The sequence below is a fragment of the Petaurus breviceps genome, unplaced genomic scaffold (genome assembly GCF_028583685.1).
Source record: "Petaurus breviceps papuanus isolate PSGF00001 unplaced genomic scaffold, PetGlider_PUasm1.0 551, whole genome shotgun sequence".
In the NCBI taxonomy this organism is placed as follows: domain Eukaryota; kingdom Metazoa; phylum Chordata; class Mammalia; order Diprotodontia; family Petauridae; genus Petaurus; species Petaurus breviceps.
In genome coordinates, this window is record NW_027186372.1 from 29388150 (window position 1) to 29413888 (window position 25739).

The 25739-nt window shown below is 39.8% G+C and overlaps 1 protein-coding gene across 4 annotated transcripts in view; it reads left to right on the forward strand.

The window, feature by feature from the left end:
- FAXDC2 (fatty acid hydroxylase domain containing 2) overlaps nt 1-25739 on the forward strand; it is a 57138-nt gene that overhangs the window by 21143 nt on the left and 10256 nt on the right. For 2 of the 4 annotated variants that reach the window (XM_069102524.1, XM_069102525.1), the window contains 2 exons: nt 20927-20974; nt 25489-25580. In XM_069102524.1, coding sequence (XP_068958625.1) covers nt 20927-20974; nt 25489-25580 — 140 coding nt within the window. Of the gene's footprint in view, nt 1-20926; nt 20975-21801; nt 22102-25488; nt 25581-25739 lie in introns of those variants that run through there. The other 2 variants (XM_069102527.1, XM_069102526.1) reach the window with 2 other exon arrangements.

Below are 25739 nucleotides of genomic sequence, written 5' to 3' on the forward strand. Positions count from 1 at the left end.
CTCAGAGGAGGAAACTGAGACATATACAAGAATGATCTACCTGTGAAAACACAGCAAATTAGATATAAAAATTTACCTAGAACCCAGATTTCTTGAGTCCTAGCTCAATGTTTTTGCCACAATATTATATTTTGCTATTCCTGGAACATCATATGCAATGTCACTGTCATTGACACTTTTGCTTTTTTTTTTCCTTTTTATCCCCTGTACCTAAGGCATAGTAGGCTCTTAATAAACATCTGTTGCTGTTGGTATGAAGCTAGGAGAGGTGGAAGATTGGTAGTGAGTTCAGTGGACTAACTCATTTGTTTTTTAATTCAGTAAAAAATTGAGAAACATTTCTTATCTAATCTCTCCTGTCTACCTCCCTCATTCCTAGAATTAGTCATCATCTAAAACATTTATTAATTGTATGGCATTGCTCCAGGCACTGAGGCAATATAGAAATTCTGCCACTTGCCAACTTTGTGGCTCAGCAAGCCATTTAATATGATTCTCAGTTCTTCCTTCTGGAAAATGGGTGTGCTAATACTGAAAAGCACTGTAAAAACATACGCTTCTAAAAAGTGAAGTGGCTGTCCTTAAACAGCTTATCATTTTCACAGTTTTCCATAGCCATGTGAAGCTTATCTTCAGTCCCAGAGACTGAAATTAAATCAGGAGTTTCAAGTGGCCAAAGAACAATAAACTCATATTTAATCTTTTATCTAGAATTTTTCCCAGACCTCTATAATGTTTCTTCATCAACAATTTTCTTTCTTTTCCCTGAGAGTGGAATTTTTTTCTTCAAGAAGTTCAGGCTTGACAGCTATTTCATTTCATCAACACCATGTCCCCAAGAGATAGAAAGGGGGTTAGAAATCTGAGGGAAGAAATCTGAGATGAAAAGAAATTGTGTTGGGGCGGCTAGGTGGCACAGTGAATAGAGCACTGGCCCTGGAGTCAGGAGGACCTGAGTTCAAATCCAATCTCAGACACTTGACACACTAGCCATGTGACCTTGGGCAAGTCACTTAACCCCAACTGCCCTCGAAAAAGCAAAAAAAACAAAAATGTGTCCATTTTCTTCAGGTCACAAAGAAAGTCAGTGGTGGTAGTATCAAAGAATAGACTTCAGGGCTTTATCTGAACAGGAGGAGATTAACTAGACCTGAGGGGATGGAAATGGCAAGGTTGGACAGAGAATTTGAGAATGTGGTACTTGTGAATTTAACAGAAGACACCCTGCCTGGTACAGTGAAAGGAGATCTGAAATCTTGGTCATAGTCTTGGGTTTGCCAACTTGGTATCCTTAAATAGGCACATTCCCAGTCTAGTCCTTTGTAAAATGAGACTGAACTAGGTAATATCCCTGTAGTTTCTTCCACATTTAATATGCTGTTTTCTAGGCATTAACATTATTTCTTCTAAAGTTCTTTACAACTCTTACATTCTATTTAAAAGTCAGGATTCAGCAAACATTAGACACATATATGCAAAGTACTGTGTTTTTAAAGATAAAGACAAGACAGTCCCTGCCCTTAAAGAACTTATGACTACAAGAGATAAAATATTTGATGTTCTGAGTTCCCTTCATCCTGTAACATTCTATGCTTCTGTGACATGGGAGAAATTCAAAAGATATGAAAGACATTTCCTTTCCTTAAAGTGTTGGTTATCTAGTTGGAAAGAAGAAAACATAGACACCTTACAATATAATGATTCACGTTATGTACATGAACACATTTATACAAATAGGTTAATGTCTTTACGTGGTATTGGGCTCAATAAATATTTGCTAATTTGATTTGTCAAGATCCTTATCCTGAACTGCACTGTAGATTGAGCTTCAAGGCTCCTCTTTGGGTGAAGATATATCTAATCCTTCCCTAATTTGACGTCACAGAATTACAGAATGTTAAAACTAGAAAGTCCTCTGAACTTGTTTAGTTCAAACATTTCATCTTTCAAATGAAGGTAGAGCCCTAGGGAGAGGAAATAGAAACATGGCCAAGTTACGCCTGCTAGTTAGGGGCAGAGCCAGGACTCAAGGCCTAAATTCTCTCTGATCTCAGTTGCCACTGAACAGAGCTTTGGTTCAGCTCCATCTATATTGGGGAGGGAAAGTGAAAGTGCCAAAAGAAACATGTTTGGGCATAGCCTATTCAGCAAACAATTTCTTAGATCATAGAAGACAGCTGATGAGATAAATATCTCAGTAATTAGCATATGAAGGTATTGACATTACAGGAATCTAAACAGCTCCATGTGAAAAGCTATGTTTCTTTAGATGAAGACAGATATTGCTGATCCAACAGTCAAATGGCCACTTTCCAAAGGGATTAAAGATAAATATTTCCCTTTAGTCAGAAAGATAAAGTGGAACAGAATTGGTTCTGTTTATCCAAAGTCAATTGGACTGCAGATTTAATATCTAATCTCCTATACTGGTGGACTTCAGACCAGCCTCGTAGCCTAAGTAGCAGACTCTGATCCTGGGAGCCCAAAGGAAGAGGCTTTACCACTGGATATGGAAACACATTTTAAATACATGAATGGAAAGATTGTGTGTGTATATAACAACTGAAATGGAAGGAGAATGTACTTTTTAATCTACAAATACAAGTTTTCCTTATAATATCTCTGGGAGGCAAGTAGCATCATAATTCCCATTTTACAAATAAGGAAACAAGGAGATTAATAATATTAATAACTAGAGATTAACAATAATAACAAATAGTGGTATAGTGCTTTACAATCTACAGAGCATTTTTTTTTCACAACAACACTGAGATAAGTAGTACTGACATTACTAACCCCATTTTTGCAGAAAATAAAACAAGGCTTAGAGATGTAAAATGACCTGAACTAGAGCCCATGTCTTTTGAATCCAAGTCCAGGGATTTTTCCTAGCATTTCCTCTCATGGACAAAGAGCTATTAAGTTCATCATCTATTAAGTTCATCCTATTAAATTCATCTTTTTTTAATTCTGAAGAAAAGCCTCAGTCCTTAGTTACCCAAAACAATTCAGAAGGAAAGATTCAATACTGCAGATGCATCTGGGCCTAAAGGGACTATCCAGCTCTTTCTCTTTAAAGAAATTTTGACAATCTTTTGCCTGTTAACAGAAATATATTTTCTAAATGTTCCTTCATGTATTGGGTATATGTATTTTGAAGTTAATTATGGTAGGTAGTGCCCTGCATAACCCAGAATAGTTTGAACATAGATGAATACTTAATGAGTTAGAATAGGATAGGGATAGGAATGGACCTGTGATGAAGAAATTGCCTTAACCAACGCAAGTCAGCATCTTCTCTGCAGTTTAGAAATAGTTTTAGAGAGATGCCTAGAACACTGAGAGATTAAATGACTTGACTAAGGTTGGACATATATATGTGAACAAATAAGTGAATTATTTAATGAGGAGTATGGTGGCAGGAGAAAGGGACAAGACTGAATTCTCTGCCCCTTGGGCCTGATAGAACAGAAGAGTCACAGAGGATTTAACAAATAAAAAAAATCTAGTCTTAGCCTTCCTGACGGGAAAAGTTACCACTTAATATAATTTGTCATGAACTCTCTCTCAATATCTCTCTGTGTGCCACCCTTAAACAATCATATTCCTTCTCTGGGCTTCAGTTTTCTTAACTATAAAATGAGAAATTAGACTACCATTAGAAGATTTCTGAGGTCCATCTCTCTCATCCCTAAACAGATGGGCTCCCCATTAAACATGGAGGATATACCTATTTGCTAAAGTCTTACAGTTACTTTAAACCTTGAAGTATTTCCCAGGGGCCAATATCCCTCTGACACTTGGTTCCTTGGCTGTGAGGCAAAGGACAGTACTACTAGCAGCTCCCATAAAGTAACCCGCACCTCAGCCTTTAATGATTTATGTTTTTCAGTCCTCAGTTGGTAGCTTACCTGCCAGACGGAAAGAAAGAGCCTGCCTTAGCCTAGGATGCTGTCCTCTTGGGGAAGGGGAAAGTTCCCACCATGGGACAAACTCAGAACTTAGCAGTGTTGAAGGAAGTATTTGAGAACTTAATCAACTCTTCACTTGATCTTTCCATTCCCACTCTTACCCATATCTCTTCTGTCCTTTGTAGCTGAACTCAGTACTTCTACCTTCTCCTCCTCTCACTCTTTTCTTAACCACTTACAGTCTGGCTTCTGACCTCATCATTCCACTAAAACTACTCTCTCTATTGATGATCTCTTAGTTGCCAAATTCAATGGCCTTTTCTCAAACCTCATTCTCCTTGTTCTCTCTGTAGCCTTTGGCATTGCTAATCACTCTTTCCTCCTTGATACTATCTTCTCTCTAGGTTTTCAGGACCCCATTCTCTCCTGGTTTTCCTCCTACTTATCTGACTACTCCATCTCAGTCTCCTTTGATGTATCATCTTCTCAATCACACCCTCTAACTGTAAGTGTCCCTCAGAGTTTTCTCCTGGGCCCTTTTGTCTCTGTATACTAGTTCAATTGGTGACCTCAGCAGCTTCCATAGATTTAAAGTGCCATGCTGATTCTGAGATCTACCTATCCTGTTCCAATTTCTCTGCTGATCTCCAGTCTCACATCTCCAATTGCCTTTCAGACATCTTGAACTAGATGTTCAGTAGACATCTTAAACTCAATATGTGCCAAATGGAACTCATTATCTTCCCCCTAAATCCTACCCTGGTCTTATCTATTTCTGTAGAGGGAGGGCCACACTATTTTCCTAGTTCCTCAGGTTCACAGCTTAGGACTCATCCTGGATTCCTCACTATCTCCTACCCCTCATACTCAAGCTGGTCCCAAGGCCTGTTGATTTCAACTTTACAACATTTCTCAAATATTCCACCTTCTCTTCTCTGACACTGCCACCACTCTGGTTCAGACCCTCATTACCTAACTCCTGTAGCCTATTGATGGGTCTGACTGCCTCAAGTCTCTCCAGTCTGTACTCCATTCAGTCACTAAAGTGATTTTGCTAAAATGCAAGTCTGATCATGTCACACACACTACCCCACCCCCTCCCTCTATAAACTCCATGACTTTCTTTTGCTTCTAGGAGCAAATACAAAAGCTTGTTTGGCATTCAAAGCCCTTCATAACCTAGCCTACCTTTCCAGTATTCTTACACTTTACTCCTTGTTACATCCGTCTCACGGTCAAGGGCAGCTGGGTCTTACCCTCTCTGGTACTTCCCCTGCGCAGTCAGGATGCAGACCAGCCACGTTCTCCAAGAACGGAGTCACGAGCCAGGAGAGTCAAAGAGTAGCAAGACTTTATTAGGCAGCTTCTTTTGGCAATCACATCCTAACTCCTAACTCCTCTTTGAGCTTCCCCACTTTTCTCTCCCTTCTGCCCCCCTTTCTCCTGAGGCAGAAGTTCTCACGATGCCAAGTCTGAGCTAAACCCAAGGCCACAAGTTGGGAGGTAATGGAGCTCTCGTCCTGGAACAGAGCATATCTCACAGAAGGTCTGAGTCTCCTCCACAGTGCTTGCGTCAAGGTTGGCATGTACTTTATCACTGCAGAATCAGCATGTTCCAGGTCTCATGCCTCCAGGGGAACTGCACGTACACCCCCTAACAACTCTCCAATATCTACTCTTTGATTTCGTGACACTGGCTTCCTGGCTGGTCCACAAACAAGACACTTCATCTTTCTTTCTTTTTTTTTATTTTGGAGGGCAATTGGGGTTAAGTAACTTGCCCAAGGTCACACGGCTAGGTTTTTTTTATATATGTGTGTGTTAAGTGTCTGAGGCCGGATCGGAACTCAGGTCCTCCTGACTCGGGGGCTGGCACTCTACTCACTGCGCCACCTAGCTGCCCCAGACACTTCATCTTTCATTCCAGGCATTTTCCCAGGCTATCATCCATGACTTGGGATGCTCTCTCTCTATGCTCAGACTAATGACCTCTCTGGCTTCCTTTAAGGCCCAACTAAAATTCCACCTCCTGCAGAAAGCCTTCCCCAACCCCTTTTAATTCCAGTGCCTGCCTTCTGCTAATTATCTCCAGTTTATCCTATATATAGCTCGTTTGTTCATATTTGTTTGTATTTTATCTCCACCATGGAATTGTGAGCTCCCTGAAGGCAAGGATTATCTTTTGCCTCTTTTTGTACCCCCACCACTTAGCACCTGGCATATAGTAGGTGCTTAATAAGTGTTTATTGATTGGTTGATTGATGTACTACCACCTCATCTCCACCTCTCAAAACTCTCATCCTCCTTCAAGGCAAAGTTCAAGTGTCATTTAATCTATGAAGCCCTTCCTTCTTCTATCCAAGTTATTAGTTCACTCTGCTTAAATTATCATGTATATACTTAGCTATATGTAAGTTATCTCCCCCTAAGAAGTGTAAATTCCTGGATCTGGATTCATTAACTCTTACTTAGCCCTTTTACATTGTCTTTGAGTTTCCAAAGTATATACGAGAGACTCATTCCTAAAGTATAAAACAGATTATAGGCAGATTGTATGTGCTATTAGCTGATATAATTGGCTGCCACAATGGAGATATCAAATATAGTTAATGGCATCCCATGAAGTGCCCAAGCACATCCTCTGTGTACACTCTACTCATAGACCTGGGAGTCTGGACAGCCTATTTCAGAAGCTTCTATTTTAAGTCAATTGATCTTGTTGTTGTGCTGCTCTTCAATGGTGGACATTAAGTTGGAACAAATAAATACTTGTATGACTACCTCTATTCAGCAAGTTCTTTCTAAATATTCCTGCCCCAGATCTCTTTATCTCTGATCTCCTACCCCTAGACTCACCATTTGGCTATATATTGTTAACTATGTGAATTAGGATAAATGTGCACCACCTCCAAGGTCACAGTACTTTATTACCATACTGCAAAATACTCCAAGTTTAGCCCCTTGAGATGATTACCTTCCTTTTCATTTCATATCACTAAACTGGTCATTGAGTAAAAAGCCTTTGCTGTCCATTTCTCAATCACCGCTATTATTGCTTTTGTTTTCCTGGGTAAGTGATAATGGTTTTGGTTTGTGGTTGTGGAAGACAATGAAAGTACCATTCTCCTAGTCAGTCTAGTTGGCTTTAATACTCTGGATTAGAAAACTAATACACTAGTACAGGAGTTGTGCCAATTATCCAATATATCTATTCCTCCATGTATTCAGAAATGAATGAGAGTACTACAAACTACTACTATCTGGGGCTCAGTGCTCCAGTGGTAAGGTAGGAACTTTACCATTACTCCCTCAGTTAACTTGTCTCCCAAAGGTCTAACAAAGGAACCATAGTGCCAGTTTGGGTCTTCTGGTATAGCTTCTGAATCAGTGGTTCAGTGCCTCTTAAAATATCTGTTATTTTCCTTGGCCCCAGGCAGGGTAATGCATGGAAATCACTGCAGGTCTTAGTGACATGGGTACAGGTCCTGGCCACTTTTGGTCAGGTAATTCTAGATTCTTCATTTGACTATCAGACTAGAGGCAAGTTGTAGAGAGCATGCAGCCAGCCATTCTAGCTTTTTTGCCCTATTGATGGGGTCCTTGTTAATTTTATGTGGCTTTCTGTACATCTAAATCTAGAAGAGTACCCCCTGTGAATTGTTGTCCTTAGAGATTTCATTCCAGGTATAATCTCTCTCCTTATATGTTTGTATTCTAAGTAGAATATAAACTACTTGAGGGCAGGAACTTTATTCTTAGCTACAGTGCTGAACAAAATTCCTTCAAACAGAATAGGCACTTAATGAATATTTGTCCAGTCAAATTGAATTTACATTGACTGGCTGATACCTTGTCCTGTTTGTGTTTGGTCTTTTGTGACAGAGCAAGTAGCTAATTAGTGGCAGGTCACCAGGGATTAAGTTGAAGCAATCTGGGAAGTCAGGCATCCCCAACTTGTCTGGCCCCTTTTGGATATCCCTATTCCATGACTCAAGATCATGGTATATTCCAGTTAGGCTCTGTATCTTGAAAATAGAGACCTAATATAGCTTTTATTTCTTTGTAGCATAACTACGCTCTTAAGTTAAGAGATGAGCTTGGTTTGTTTTTGATTGTTTTCTTACTTGAGCCCATTTTTGGCATCATCCCAAGGATTCTTGCAAAATTATGTTCTTCTGTTTCTTCCCATGTGGTCCTGTGCTCTCTGCAGTTTTCTAAGAGTGATAAGCAATTACCAGACTACCCCACTATTCTTGGACTCTTTTTATTTCATTATAGTATTCCTTTTTTAAAAAAAAGTTTTAAAGGGGCGGCTAGGTGGCGCGGTGAGTAAAGCGCTGGCCCTGGAATCGGGAGGACCTGAGTTCGGTTCCGGCCTGAGACACTTAACACCCACACAAAAAATACTAGCTGTGTAACCTTGGGCAAGTTACTTAACCCCAATTGCCCTCCAAAAAAGGCAAAAAAAAAGTTTTAGTGATGTGTTATTTTTACATCAAAAATATTTACAAATTCCCCCATTCCATGTGAGGTTTCTTGTAACAAATAAGATGAATATTTTTAAAATACAAATAACCAGATAATAGAATAGAAATAGAAAATTTAAGTGACCCGATTTCAGAGGAAGAAGTTGAACAAGTCATAAGTAAATAGTAAGTAAAGTAAAAGAAAAAAATTCCAGGACCTGTTGGATTCACAAGTGAAAATTAATTCCAATATTATATAAATTATTTTCAAAAATATGGGGCGGCTAGGTGGTGCAGTGAGTAAAAGCACCAGCCCCGGAGTCAGAAGGACCCGAGTTTGGTTCTGACCTCAGACACGTAACATACACACACACACACACACACACACACACACACACACAAAACTAGCTGTGTAACCTTGGGCAAGTTACTTAACCCAAATTGCCCTCCAAAAGGCAAAAAAAAAGTAAAATAAAATAACAAAAGAAAGGATCCTACCAAATTCCTTCTATTACATAGATATGGTCTGGAAATATAAACCAGGGAGAGTCAAAGCAGAAAAAGAAAAGTGTAGACCAATCTCCCTAATGAACATAGATGCAAAAATTTTAAATGAAATGTTACAAAGATAATACATTATAACCAGGTTGGATTTGTAGTAGAAATAAATGGTTATATTAATAGTATTCTAATTACGTAGTATTCAAATGCCATGGCCAACATCTGACAAATTCCTCCTCATCTATGGGAACATATGGTGTGATTCCATAGGAGTGTAGAGGAGTGTCAATTGCCAAGTCAATTGACAACATGGGAGATGGTCCCCCGATCTGAGACTGAAAAGCTATAAACCTTTTCCCTACCTAAACCTTATGCCACACTCCTAATTTTACATCATATCGTTGGCTATTGTCAGTTTCAGAAATCCTACTCCAAGGACAAATTTGTCTTAGTTTATTAATTTTTACTTAGATTTCTGAGATAGAAAAGTAATGAGTGGCATATAAAAACATGCTTCAAATCACTAATAAGAACAAAAATGCAAATCAAAACAACTTTGAGGTTTTACCTTATACACTGAAAATAAAGAAAGATGACCCCCCAAAATGGAAAGACATAATGTTGGAGGGGCTATGGGAAAACAGGTACACTAATAAGACTGTTGGTAGAGCTGTGAATCAGCAAATGCATGGAAAGCAGTTTGGAATTATGTGAGAGAAATGACTAAACTGCTTACATCTGATGATCCTAGTGATTCCACAACTAAGCATGTAACCCTTTTGAGGTTTGTTTGTTGTTGTTGTTTTAAAGATATAATAAATATAAAAATGTTCATAGCAGTACTTCCTGTGGTAGTGAAGTACTAGAAACAAAAATAAGTGCCCATGGACTGAGAAAAGGATAAACAAATTGTGGTATATAAATGTAATGAAATATTATTGTATAGTGAAAAATGAGCCAGGCTCATATTAAGGAAGCCTCAAGTTCTGATACACACTGGCAGTTTGACCCTAGGCAAGTCACTTAACTTATTGTACCTCTAAGCAACTTTTTTTTTGAGAGGGGGGAAGGCAAGGCAATTGGGGTTAAGGTACTTGCCCAAGGTCACACAGCTAGTGAGTGTATCAAGTGTCTGAGGTTGTATTTGAACTCAGGTCCTCCTGACTCCAGAGCTGATGCTCTATTCACTGTGCCACCTAGCTGCCCCCTTTAAGCAAGTTTTTAAGACTAAACTGAAGAGCCGTTGCCAAGTTGCATTAGTATTGGGAGTCCCCCCCCACATCTTAAAATATCATTAAATATTTCCCAATTACATTTTTTAAAAATTTTAACATTCATTTAAAAAAATTCTTTCCTTCCTTTCTTCCCCTCCCCCAGCCCTTGAGAAGGCAAACAATAGGATATTGATAATACATGTAAAGTCTCATTCCAAGATATATAGGGACTCAGATTTGTAAGATTCATGAAAGGACCTATATGAGCAGTTTTCAAAGGAAGAAATCCAAGTTTTCAATAACTATATGCAAAAAGGCTCAAAATCTTGAATCCTTAGAGAAAGAGGAATTAAAGCAATATCTGAGGTTCTACTGTACACCAGTAAAATTGTTGGAAATGACCAAAAAAGAAAATGGCAAATGCTTGATGGGTTGCAGGAAAATTGTCACAGTAATATACTGTTGGTAGAATTGTGAAATTCTCCAGCCATTTTAGAAATCAATTTGGAGCTATCTCTTAAAAGTCATTAAACAACCCATACACTTTAACCTAGAAATACCACTACTAGACATATACTTCAGAGACCAAAGAGAAAAGGGACCAATAATTACAAAAAAAATATTCTGGGTGATTTTTTTGTAGTGGTGAAGAAATGGAAACTAAAGGAGTGCCCATCAGTTAAGAAATAGGTGCACAAATTATGGCATGTGAATGTAATAGAATATTATTGAACCATAAGAAATGATGGGATGGGGGTGGAGCCAAGATGGCAGTGTAGAAGCAGGAAAACTCCATGAGCTCCCCCCATAACCACCTCAAATACCTATAAAATATGACTCTAAACAAACTTTAGAGTTACAAACCCACAAAGGACGGAGAGAAACAAATCTCCCACTGAAGCCAGCCCAGCAGGCCGGCAGGAAGGGTCCATCACAGCTCACTGGGAGCAGAATCCATCCCTGCATAAGCCCATGGTTTTAGCCTCAGGGTGGCCCCAAACTGAAGCGGCTAGAGTGGACTTCAGGAGAGTGGAACACCAGGAGCTGTGGTGGTTTCCAGAGGCAAAGTAAAAGGTGAGTGTGGACTTTGTGGGTACAGGGGGACCGAGAGTGCAGTGACCCTGGGGCAAGAAGGCAAGAAGCAGTGGAGGTGCTATGGCCGTGCAGCTGCTGCTGTGTGGCTGCTTCAAAGCTCCTGGCCTGCAGATTGTAAGGGGACCAAGAGTCCATTCTGAGGGGTAATCCCTCTTGCTTTAACCTGCTTGGATCTGGATCACTGTCTTGGGTAGAGGTCCTGGGGTGTGTGACCAGGTGCCAGAGCTTTGGAGGCTTCACAGAGGGCACCCAACTAATATCTCCAGCAGCTGCAAAAACCCCAGTGATTTGGGACAAAGCTCTCCTCTCTGAAAGCAGAGTTCTACTGTGGCAAAAAGCTCAAAAATCAAGTAATTGAGTGGCAACATGAGCAAGCAAAGGAAGCAAAGCAAGCACAGCAGTCAAACCTTAGATTCCTTTTTTGGGGACAAAAAGGATCAAAGCATGGAATGGGAGGAAGACAACAAAGTCAGAACTCCTGCACCAAAAGCTTCCAAGAAAAATATGAAGTGGTTACAGGCCATAGAGGAGCTCAAGAAGGATTTTGAAAATCAAATAAGAGAAGTGGAGAAAAAACTGGGAAAAGAAATTATAATGATGCAAGAAAATCATGAAAAGAGAGTCAACAACCTGACTGAAGAAAATAACACCTTAAAAAATAGACTAACTTGGGACATACAGGTAGCACAGTGAGTAAGAGCATCAGCCCCAGAGTCAGGATGACCTGGGATCAAATCCAGGCTCAGACACTTAGCACCCACTCAGTAACACCTGGCTGTGTAACCTTGAGCAAGTTACTTAACCCCAGTTGCTTTATAAAAAAAAATAGACTAACTCAAATGGCAAAAGAGGCCCAAAAAGCCAATGAGGAGAAGAATGCCTTAAAAAGCCAAATTTGCCAGATGGAAAAAGAATTTCAGAAGCTCACTGAAGAGAATAATTCCTTCAGAATTAGACTGGAGCAAATGTAAGCTAATGACTTTATGAGAAATCAAGATACTATTAAACAAATCCAAACATATGAAAAAATAGAAGGCAATGTGAAATATCTCATTGGAAAAACCACTGACCTGGAAAACAGATCCAGGAGAGATAATTTAAAAATTATTGGACTAGCTGAAAGCCATGATAAAAAAAATCCTAGAAATCATCCTTCAAGAAATTCTCAGGGGCAGCTAGGTGGTGCAGTGAATAGAGCACTGGCCCTAGAGTCAGGAGGACCTGAGTTTAAATCTGGCCTCAGACACTTAACACAAAACTAGCCATGTGACCTTGGGCAATTCACTTAACCCCAATTGCCCTACCTTCCCCCCTCCAAAAAAAATTCTCAAGGAAAATATACTGATATTTTAGAACCAGAGGGCAAAATAGAAATTGAAAGAATTCACCAATAAGCTCTTGAAAAATATCCCAAAAATAAAACTCCTAGGAATATTATAGCCAGGTTCCGGAGTTCCCAGATCAAGGAGAAAATATTACAAGCAGCCAAGAAGAAACAATTTAAATATTGTAAAAACACAATCAGGATAACACAAGATCTTGCAGCTTCTACATTAAGGGGTTGAAGGGCTTAGAATATGATATTCCAGAAGTCAAAGGAGCTAGGATTAAAACCAAGAATCACCTACCCAGCAAAACTGAGTATAATGTTTCAGGGGAAAATATGGTCATTCATTGAAATAGAGGACTTTCAACATTCTTGATGAAAAAAACCAGAGTTGAAATAAAATTTGACATTCAAATACAAGAAGCAAGAGAAGCATGAGAAGGTAAACAGGGCAAAGAAATCATAAGGAACTTAACAAAGTTGAACTATTTACATTCCTACATGGAAAAACGATGATTGTAACTTATGAAACTTTTCTCAGTATGAGGATAGTTGAAGAGAATTTAAATGTATGTATATATATATATGTATATATATATATACACACACATATATGTCTCTATTGGAGAGTATATGTGCATATGAAGACATATGTGTATGTGTGTGTACAGGTATACATAGACTCAGGGCACAGGATCCAAGAATAGGAAGGGATGATATTTTAAAAAATAAAATTAAGCAGTGAGAGGAATATAATGAGAGGAGATAGGGAGAGACAGAATAGGGTAAATTATCTCATATAAAACAGGCAAGGGAAAACTGTTACAATGGAGGGGAAGAACAGGAAGATAAAAGGGAATGGGTCAAGCTTACTCTCATTAAATTTGGCTCAAGAAGGGAATAACATATACACTAAATTGGGTATCTTACCCTACAGGAAAGTGGGAAGAAGGGGATAAGAGGGGGGATAATAGAAGGGAGGACAGATTGGGAGGAGGGAAGTTGGAAGCACACATTTTTGAAAAGGGACAGGGTCAAAGTAGAAAATAGAACAAATGGGGGGTGAGATAGGATGGAGGGAAATATAGTCAGTCTTTCACAATATATCCACTATGGAAATGTTCTGTGTGACTACATATGTACAACCTATATTGAATTGCTTATCTTCCCAGTAAGGGTGGGTGAAGAGGGAAGAAGGGAAAGAATCTGGAATTCAAAGTTTTTAAATCAAATGTTTAAAAATATCATTATAGATAGATAGATAGATAGATAGATAGATAGATAGATAGATAGATAGATAGATAGATAGATAGATGTTTTTTTACATGCACTTGGAAATAAGACATACAGGCACTGGGGTATGGAGATCCATCTTGCCCTACTGGAAAGTTGGAGGGGGAATGGAGGAGGATATAGGAGACAGCAGATTGAGGGAGGGGGTATTCAGTGGGATTGCTGCTCTGGGGTGGTGGGTAAGGGAAAGATGGAGAGAAAATTTGGAACTCAAAATCTTGTGGAAATGAATGTTGTAAACTAAAAATAAACATAAAATTAAAAAAAAGAAATGATGGGATGGTTTTGGAGAAAGCTAGGAAGACATATATGAACTTAAGACAGAGTAAAGTAAGATCCAAGGGGATAATTTATAGACGGACAACATTATAAAGAAAAACAACAACTTTGAAAGTATTAAAAACTCATGATCAAAGCAATGACCAACCATGATTCCTTAGTACTCCTGATAAAGTATGTTGCCCATCTCTTGACAAAAGTAATAGACTTAAAATAAAACATGAGATACATATTTGGACATGGACAACATACAACTTTGTTTTGAAGACTTGAATATTCCAAGAGTTTTGGTTTTCTGTTATTTTTTCAATTCATGTAAAAAGTGAGAAGGAAATAGAAGTGGGCTAGGGATAATGGTCTCACCTTCCCTCTCCCCCAAAATGAGAACAAGAAGGTCATAAAGAATCACATAGAAGCAGGAAATCTTTGAAACTTCCATGTTGAATTAATGATATCTTTAAAAAGAAAAGTAAACTCTGCATAATATAGAGATTTCTGGTTTCATGTAATAATGCTGTTGTGTTTGTGTATATGTGTATCCCTATGTGTGTGTATATATGTATTCAAATGTACATTTATAAAATTTTATGGTATATATTTACACACATATATATAAAATAGGGAGCTAGGTGACACAATAGATAGATTGCCAGTCCTGAAGTAAGGAAGACTCATCTTCCTGAGTCCACATCTGGCCTCAGACTCCAGCAGTGTGTCTCTGGGCAAGTCACTTAATCCTGTTTGCCTCGGTTTCCTTATCTGCAAAATGAGCTGGAAAAGAAAACCACTCCAGTATCTTTGACAAGAAAACCCCAAATGAGATCATGAAGAGTCAGATACAACTGAAAATGACTCAGCAGCAACAACATATATATGGAAATGACTATTTTATTTGATATTTATTAAGTTTAAATTTTTGAAAATTGGAAAAACAAAATAAAAAAAATCCACCTACTCAGAGAAATGTACTTTTCTAAGAGAATTAGATATTTCCAAGGGTCTTTTAAGTCTCTCTGATCTTCATAATAACTGTATAATGGGGATAAAACAAGTAGTATCATCCCAATTTTACAAGTTGAAGAAAGGCAGACCCAGAGCAGGGAAGTGACTTGCCCAAAGTCACATAGTTAGGAAGCAGCAGAGTTGATAGGTGTACGTGCATGCAGACACATGCATGCACACATACACATGTGTATACATACATTTACATGCATATGTTTATACATATATACATACACAGATGAAAAATGGCATGGTCTCTGCTCTAAAGGACTTTACAATCATTTAGGAAGATGTAATGGAATACAGTGAATAGAGTTCTGGATTTAGAGTTAGAAGACATGGATTCAAATACTGGCTTTGTTACTTGCTACCTGTATGACCTTGGGGAATTCACAACCTATCTGGGCCTCAGTTTCCTCATCTCCAAACTCTAAAATCAGGGGTTTGTACAAATGGCCTTTGACATTCTGTTCAACTCTAGAGCTAGGACTTTTTAACTTCCCTCCTATTATAGAAATGTTGTTCCTCACTGGAAATGAGAAGATAGAGTATCTGAGTAAATAGAGAATTCTTCATTTTCCATCAATTACTGTCCTTGAGTTTGACTCTACAGACGTCAGGCCTCTCACAGGATAAACTCAATCACTAGAAATCTCATAATCATGGAGACTGATATAGCTTTGATACCCAATATCTTCTCAGAACCTTTGGCTGCCTCTACTCCATATGAGAACGCTGGAAGGTGGAGCCATAAACTTTTCCCAAAGGCTTCCTTCATAGAGAGCTCAGACTTTCCTGCTAAACTCTCCCATTGGCTACTCCGCTCAGCTGTAACTCTACAAGCATCACGTCCCATTAGATTGTGAATTCCTTGGAGGCAGAGACTGTCTTTTGCCTCTTTTTGTATCCCCAATGCCTGGCATATAGCAGGTGCTTGATAAAAATTTATTGATTTATCAGATACTGCCTTGTATTGTTGTATTATTTCCTAATTAGAAGAAAAGCTTCTTGAGGGGAGGTGCCATGTGTTAAATGGCTCTTATATCTCCCTATATAGCACCCAGTACATAGTAGGCATTAGATAAATAATGAGGAGTTGTCTAAGTTGGATTCCATCCTGGTGAAGGTTCCATGTTGTTGTCCTTGCCAACCTGGAAAACATGGAAAGACACTGGCTTCCTATGAACCAATCTCTTAAATTCAACTTTCTCATTGAGGTTTGACATAGGGATAGCAAAGGATGAAAATACAAACATTTTATATTTTAGATAAGGCTCTCTTCTCTTATGTTCACTTTGGCCAATCGACATTTTTATTCCTCTATCTCCTACCAACTCACAAACCAGCCCAGGCTTGTCACAATCCTACTTACCCAGTGCTATTTCTTTCCTGCCACAACCATTCTGATGTTTGTAGTCAGAAGACTACAAGCTAAACCCTTGCTTCGGATGTATATAATCCTTTTGGGGGGAGGTGGAGCCAAGATGGCTGAGTAAAGATAGGGACTAGCCTAAGTTCAACCCCAAACCCCTCCAAATACCTTTTAAAAATGACTCTAAACAAGTTTTAGAGCAGCAGAACCCACAAAAAGAATGAGTGAAACAAATTTCCAGCCCAAGAAAACTTAGAAGGTCGGGTCTGTTGCAGCACGGTGAGAGCTAAGTGCAGCCTAGCCCAGCACAGGTTCTGGCAGCCCAGATTGTCCCCAGCAAACCTGGAGGAGGCCTCACAGCAACTGAATCACTGGCAGCCGTGGCAGTTTCCAGATCTCTCAGCCCACAGACACCAAAGACAATTTGGAAGGTCCGCAGGAAAGGTCTGTGGCACCCGGGTGAGAGTGGAGTGTAGTGCAACACAGGCTGTACCAGCACAGCCCCTACCCCAGCAAACCAGGAGAAGGCTTGGGAGTGACTGAATCAGTAGTGGCAGGGCAGTGGCAGTGGCTGTTTTTGGAACTCTCAGCCCACAGATGGTAAGGGGGTCAAACAACTGGTCAGAAGGAAATTAGAGGGGCCTTTTTGCTAGCACTGAGGCAAGACTCCATTGCTTTGCCCATACTCAGATTTGGGTCGCAGTCCTGGGTGGCTGCTCTGGGGCAAGAAGGAGCACTACCATAGCAGGGCTTGTGGCAGCATTGGAGATAGGGATCTTTCTCACAGTTTTAGGGCAGAAAAGAGTGTTTGTGGTCGTTCACAGATTAGTACACAGGCCAAGAGATTAGTAAACACCTCACCATAAATCATACCACTCTGGAAGAACCAAAAAATTACAGGTCCTTAAAAGTATCTCTTAATATAGCTGCACAAAACCCCTGAAGCTTGGAACAGTGTACCCTCCACCCTGGAAGCAAAGCTCTTCTTTAGCAAAGAGTTAAACGTTAACTAATAGGCTGGGAAAATGAGCAAACAACAGAAAAAACTCCGACTATTGAAAACTATTATGGTGACAGGGAAGATCAAAACACACTCAGAAGAAGAAAACAAATTCAAAACTCCTACATACAAAGCCTCCAAAAACAAGTATGAATTGGTTTCAGGCCATGGAAGAGCTCAAAAAGGATTTTAAAAATCAAGTAAGAGAGGTAGAGGAAAAATTGGGAAGAGAAAGGAGAGTGATAAAAGAAAATCATGAAAAAATGAGTCAACAGCTTGGTAAAGGAGACACACACACACACACACAAATACTGAAGAAAATAGCACCTTAAAAAACAGACTAGGCCAATTGGTAAACAGGTCCAAAAAGCCAATGAGGAGAAGAATGCCTTAAAAAGCAAACTTGGCCAAATGGAAAAGGAGATCTAAAAACGCACTGAGTAAAATAATTCCTTAAAAATTAGAATGGAGCAAATAGAACCTAATGATGTTTTGAGAAATCAAGAAACAAAACACAAAAAGAATAAAAAAAAATAGATGGCAATGTGAAATATCTCATTGGAAAAACAAATGACCTGGAAAATAGACCTAGGAGAAAATAATTTTAAAATTATTGGACTACCTGAAAGCTATGATCAAAAAAAGAGCCTAGACATTGTCTTTCAAGAAATTGTCAAGGAAAACTGCCCCAATATTCTAGAACCAGAGGGTAAAGAAGAAGTTAAAAGAATCCACCAATCACCTCCTGAAAGAGATCACAAAATGAAAACTGCCAGGAATATTATAGCCAAATTCCAGAGTTCCTAGGTCACGGAGAAAATTCAAGCAAGCAGCTGGAAAGAATTCAAGTGTGGTGAAGCCACAGTCAGGAAAACACAAGTTTAACCATTTCTACATTAAAGGATTAGAGGAGGGGCTTTGGAATATGAGATACTCAGAGGGCAAAGGAGCTAGGATTACAACCAAGAATCACCTACCCAGCAAAAATGAGTATAATCCTTCAGTGGGAAATGAGATACAGTTCAATGAGATATAGGACTTGCAAGCATTGTTGATGAAAAGACCAGGGCTGAATAGAAAATGCGACTTTCAAATACAATACTCAAGGGAAGGATAAAAAAATAAACAAAAAAGTAAAATCATAAGGGAGTTAACAAGGTTAAACTGGTTATGTTTGTTCCTATGTGGGAAGATGATGTTTGTAAATCATAAGACCTTTCTCATTATTAGTCTAGCTAGAAGGAACGTATATAGACAGGGGGCACAGTGTGAGTTGAATATAAAGGGACATCTTAAAAATGAAATTAAAGGGTGAGAGAGGGATGTACTGGGAAAAAGAGAAAGGGAGAAGTAGAATGGGGTAAGTTATCTCACATAAAAGAGGCAAGAAAAAGCTTTTACAATGGAGGGGAAGAGGGGGGAGGTGAGGGGAAGTGAGTGAACCTTACTCTCATCAGAATTGACTCAAAGAGGGAATAACATACATGCTCAATTGGGTATAGAGATTTATCTTAGCCTACGAAAATAGGAGGGGAAGGGGATAAAAAAAAGGGGTGTGTGTGGTAGGAGAGGGTAGATTGGAGTAGGGGGTAGACAGAAGCAAAACACTTTTGAGGAGGTACAGGGTAAAAGGAGAGAGAGAGAATAGAATAAACAAGTGGAGGGGAATAGGATGCAGGGAAATATAGCTAGTATTAGTACTGAAAAAATTTTTGAAGCAATTTCTCTGATAAAGGCCTCATTTCTCAAACACAGAGAATTGAGTCAAATTTAGAAAAATAAGAGCCATTCCCCAGTTGATAAATGATCAAAAGATATGATCAGTTCTCAGATAAGTAATCAAAGCTATCTGTAGTCATATGAAAAGCTACTCTAACTTGCTGTTGATTGGAGAAATGCAAATTAAAACAAGTAATAGGACAGAAAAGGTAAATGACAAATGTTGGAGGACATATAGGAAAAATGAGACTTTAATGCACAGTTGGTGGGTTGTGAACTGATTCAAGCATTCTGTAAAGCAATTTGGGACTATACCCAAAGGACTATAAAACCTTTGACCTAACAATACCACTACTAGGTCTGTATCCCAAAAGAGATAAAAAAAAAAAAACAGAAAAGGACTTATATGTACAAAAATATTTATAGCAGCTCTTTTCTGAGGGTAAAGAATTAGAAGTTGAGAGGAAGTCCATCAATTGAGGAATTGCTGAACAAGTTGTGGTGTGTGATTATGATGGAATACTATTATACTATAAGAAATGAGCAGGATACTCTCAGAAAAACCTGGCAAGACTTGCATGGGCTGATACGAAGTGAAATGTACTCTATACAAAGTAACAGCAATGTTATAAGATGATCAGCTGTGAATGACTTTGCTATTCTCAGTAATACAGTGATCTAAGACAATTCTGAAGGATTTATGATGAAAAATGCTATCCATCCCCAAGAGAAAGAACTGATGGTTTCTAAATACAGATTGAAGCATCCTTTTTTTTTTACTTTATCTTTCTTGAGGTTTTTTTGGTCAATGTTTTGTTTCACAACATGACTACTATGGATGTATTTTGTGTGATTACACATGTATAACCTGTTTCAAATTGTTTGCCTTCTCAATGAAGGGGGATAGGGAGGGAGAAAGAGAGAGAATTTGGAACTCAAAGTTTTAAAAATGGATATTAAAAATATGTTTACGTGTAACTGGGAAAAATAAAATATTAAATAATCTTAAAAAAAAAAAGTCCTGGGGCAGCTAGGTGGCACAGTGAATAGAGCACTGGCTCTGGAGTCAAGAGGACCTGAGTTCAAATCCAGCCTCAGACACTTAACACAAAAACTAGCCATGTGACCTTGGGCAAGTCACTTAACCCCAATTGCCCTGTCTTCCCCACTCCAAAAAGCAAAAAAAAAAAAGTCCTTTTGGCTTCTTAATCAATTAAGTTCATCATGATCACAGCACCAAAGGCCTTCTTAGGTAATCAGTTCCTTTAGGTACAAAAAGTCTAATTCAGCGTAGGATCTATATTGTCAAAAGATTAGACCAGTAAACCACAGACTGGACTAGTTATGTGACCTTGGGCAAGTAGGTCACTTTGCTTCTCTGGCCTCTTCTAGCTCTAACAGTCTATGTTATATGTTAAAACACTTCCTCATTCCTTTTTTTTTTTTTTTAAGCAATTGGGTTTAAGGGACTTGCTTAAGGTTACATGGCCAGGTGTTTCTGGGTGGGTGCTAAGTGTCTGAGCCCGGATTTGATCCCAATCCCGACTCTGGGGCCGGTGCTCTTACACGCTGTGCTACCTGGCTGCCCCTACCTCCTCATTCTAACATTTTATATTTGAAGCTCCCTTGCCAGCTTCAAATTTTTGTTCTATGACTATCATTTAGCTATTTTCTTGCCTTCATCCATTCTATGTATTACCTCAGAGAATAATTACAAGAGATATTCATTTGTGTTTTCTTCTTCTAGATGAAGGAAAAAGTCAGAGACCCCCTACCAAGTGAGAAGCCAAAGCAGGTGAGAACAAGATCCCATCAGAGTTAGTGGCTGCTCATATTTTTATAGTATTTTACAGATTATAAATTGCTTTTCTGATGATAGCCTTGTTAGGTAGATATCGTGTTTCCCCGATAATAAGACCTATCCCGAAAATAAGCCCTCCCCTGAAAATAAGCCCTCTGGTGTTTTTCTGTCCAAAAAAATTAATAAGACAGTGTCTTATTATCGGGGAAACACGGTAGTTTAAAAATCATCTTAATTTTAAAGAAGCAGACTCAGAGCCATAGTTGCCCAGCTCAGAAGGGGCAGAGCTGGGACTGGAACTTATATCTCCTTGACTCTCGCCTTGTTGCTTTTTCTCTCCTGTACTACCCTGTATCTCCAGTCTGACTGAAGATACAGAAAGAGGTGCACCTGGCGAGACTTCAGACAACGGAAACTTCTCCTTCAAGACGGGGCGCTTAGCTCAGGGATATGGACAATACATGTCGACATAACCTGTTATAATAGCTGAGATAAGACCAGCTTCCAGGACCCCCAGCATAAAGATGGAGTAACATCATCCACCAGTACACACAACATGAGTTTGCAAAACCAGATTCATATCTAGAAAGCAGGACGCCTATGTTACCACCCTCTTTGCCTGTTCATAGCAACTGAGCATCCGCAACACAACACTCAGTTGTGAACTCTTTGAGGATAGGGACTGTCCTTTGTCTTTCTTTGCATCCCCAGTGCTTAGCACAGCGCCTGGAACATAGTAGGTGCTTAATAAATCTTTACTGACTGACTGACAATAGGCTGTGTGACTACTCTGTGGCAAAGCAGCTGCTTTCTCTTTTCAGTAACCAACTGTCAAACTCCATACTCTGTACTCTTCTCCTACTGGCAGAGGCCTCTTGGGACAAACCAACTGGGGATGGAAGTTATTTCTCGCCTTCTCCTTAGCTTCCTCTTGGCTAAGGCAGCCACCAGCAAGATTGTACCTCAGCTCCAAATGATGCCACCTCCACGAAACACCCTCCCTCCATCCCCCAATTCAAATATCATCTGTACCGAGTCCTCAAAGCACATTGAGAAACATCAGCCCATGGCTATTTCATTAACCACCCTCGGACTGAAAGCTGGAAGGTTATGAATTCAAGGTGAGGTCAGAAGCCAAGAACAAACTATTTGAAAAGAATGACCTGCCTCTGTTTCATAATCCTTGAAAAATGCATAATTATCAAAGTCTAAACCAACCAGTTCAGCAAGCTTGGGGCTGCCTTTTAACTAGCCCATTTAAAAAATAAGCTCCAACCATTGTACCACCCTGTTAATAAAAACAAGAAGCAGCATGTCCTCCCAAAGCTGAGGATACAATCTTAGACTCAAAAAGGACTTCAGAATTCATCTAGGCCGACCACACCTGAAGTAGTGCTACAGTGTTCCCAAGAGGCAATCAACCCTTCTTGTGACAGGCATTTTCTGCATTTTTGTACTGTGAATAGACTCTTGGCTGTATTCTTTGTCTTGTTAACCTGTGTGCTCGAGAGAGAGCTGAGGGCCCACTGCTGGAGGGACAAGCCAGCCACTGATGGACGTTCTCACCCCCTTCTGAGCCTCCTGTTGGCTGAGGCAGCCACCAGCAAGATTTTGCCTCACCCTAGTGGTTCCCAAGGTAGAAGAATGAGATTTTGTAAGAGGCCTCCAAAATGGGAGCCAAGTCTATTATGTCAGGAGCCAAAGCCTAAATGACATATAAGTTACTTCTGGGGACACTTTAACTCATGAGGCAGCCCATTCTACTTGGTATGACCTGTTTAGAAGTTTTTCATTATATCAAATCAAAACTTATCTTTCTTAAACTTTCCCCCATTTCTTCTGATTCTGCCCCCTAAGGACAAGCAGAACAAGGGTATTCTCCCTTCTACATCACAGTCCTTTTTTTTTTCACATATTTTGCAGGCAGAGATCATGAGTCCCTTAAGTCTTCTCCTGTCTGGGAAAAAATTCCAAGTTCCTTCATCTGATCTTATATAGTCCCTTAGCCATCCTGACCATTTTAAGTAAGGAGGATTTTGTTATCCTTTTAGAGTTCAGTTTCTCAGAATCCATGGCCATGACAATGTCTAGTTTCCAGGTATTAGATAGTAGCTCCCAGAATAGCCCCAAGGATCCTAGATAATTCCTAGAATCATAGTGACATGTTGCAATTATGCCATGAGATATGGGCATGTGTGTGACATAATTGATATTTACTATAGTTTTGCAGAATAATGATATTGCTAAAGTTAACCTGTGAAATTAATGTTAGCAAGATGCCTTCTTTGTCTGTTGCCCTATAAAGCAAGTGGGGAAACCATGGAGAATCTGTGTGTGCATTGACCAACTCCCATCAAGGCTTGGGGGGAATCCATAGGGGAATATGACAATGTAATGCTCTGTGTGCCTTAACCAGCCCCCATTGAGGCTTGAGGGGATTTATGGGAATGCACAAGCTGTACCTGTCTTGATTGACCCCATCAAGACGTAGGGATAGCTGCCCCCCCTTTCTCACCAGCCCATGTGAGAAGGGTGATTAGGGAATGCTGTAGGAGTTGATTCTCCCATTATCAGCAACCCTTTGACAAGACCAGACTAGAATAAAGTCAGATTATTAACCCCTCCGAAGCTGTCTTCCTGTCCTTCCTGTCTGACCAGATTAAGAGTGGACCTGTTAAAAGCTGGGGTCTGAAAACTCCAGTGCCTCCTTTGTGTTACCTGTGAAATAATCATCTTCTCCATATGTATTATAGTTTGTCAGCATCCTTCCAGATGTGGTATGACCAGAGCAGAGCACAGTGGGATTATCACATCCCTTGCTCAAGACACTAGACATATGTTAATACTGGACCTTTTGCTTACCACATCCCCTTGTCAACCCATATTGACTTTGCAGCCCATTGAGAGACAGAGAGATGGACAGGAAGGCAGGCAGACACAGAAAAACAGAAAAAGAGACATGCATACAACAAAACACATCTCTATTAGTAATGGAGTGATTATGGAATGGAGGATGCCACAGAGTTGAAGGCAAGGGCAGCTTAAGACTGAAATGATATGGATATCTGTGATTAATACTTGGGCCATGGCACCAGACCTAGACATAGCTCTCTCTTGGGCAACCAGTAACTCTACAAGACAATTAGTAATCAGTCATATACCTCTTTAGCTTAATGGTGATGACAAACATAGCTTTAGAATCATAAAACTACAGTGGCCACTGGCTTTAGATCTCAAAGAATCAAAGTATATAAAAGAACACAAACTTATCTGAACTTATACCAACTGGAAGAGAGAAGGATATTTAAAATTTCTGAATTGCTAGGCTTCAGTGACAAAACTGTCAGCTTTTGGTCAACTCCCCCTCAATCAGGCCGTCTTCTAGACGGGATCTTTAATTCTCCACCCCATCTTTCCTGTACAAAAACTAAAACTATACCACAGTAAAAGGCAGTGAAGTATAGTGAGAATAGCATCAGCCTGGGAAACCTGGATATGAGTCCCCCCTCTGCTACCCACTAGCTAATTGGACAACATTGACAACTCATTTCACAGCTTTGGGCCTTAGTTTACACCTCAGTAAAATAACACAACTCTGAACTCAATAGAACTCTTTCCAAACGACAGAATTTGTTCGGAGATTACTTCAGCTTATAATTCAATATTCTGGGACTTTCCTCTTCTAACACTCTGAGCTTCAAGTGCACACCTTGAATCTCTTGAATCATCTTGTTCTTCTTCGTTAGGCTTATTGCCCCAGGGAAAGGCTAAGTAGATAAGAAAACATGCCAATTATATCTGTTCCTTCAGTCTTTTTTTAATGTTGAGAAAGGTAGGCTGAAGAGTAAGGTCGAATTGACAGGAAACCAGGAGGGGTGGAGTGGGGGACGCCACAGCATCTCTCACTGCATCTTCTAGGCTAGAGAAAGGGGGCATTTCACCAACATTTCCTTTACTCTGAAAATCAATTCCAGTAATCAAGCCGTGAATGGCTGGTGGTATAGTCCACCCCCATGTGCTCACTCCCCCAACAACTCAAAGCTAGGATATTCTGAAGTCCCTAAGTAAACCTACCTGCCCTCTTTTCTGGGATTAAGGTCTTCCCCACCCCTCACCCCAGAATTCATGTTCTCTATAAAACTCTACCTGGGCTTGGAATTCCTTCTAACATCAAGATTTTTCAGAGAAACCCCAATGAGGAGGTTCCCATCATGTTTACAAGAGATCATCAGAAATATCAGAACAATCATTATTTAGTAGTTGTCTAACATTCAGCCTGCAGAGCCAGCTGGGTTGAAAAACTGGTGGCCTCTGTATTCTGAGCAAATTCTACAGGAATACAAAATACTTGCCCCAGTGCCTGGGGGAAGAAAGAGAGCATGGGGACTGTGTGGTGTCAGACTAATCACTACCTACCCCTAGTATCATACCCCCTCAGAAATGACTAAGGAACTGAGCTAAGAGGGACCCCATCTTTTCTCTGCCTGATTTTCCGATCCTATCTGCAGGAGGGTCATATCTGGGGCTCTATGAAGAGGACAGCCTTCATTCTAGGCTCTGGTCTGCTTTTGTCTGTGGCTCTTTGGAACTCTGTCACCTGGTAAGTCATCCTGAACTTAACCAGGGTGTGTGTGTGTGTGTGTGTGTGTGTGTGTGTAAGAGAGAGAATGTGATTGTTGCGGGGGGGTGGGGGGTGGAAGAGGGGGGCCCCAGCCTCTGGGAGGAGAAAGAGAGTGTGGGGTGTGTGGTGTGAGAGAAA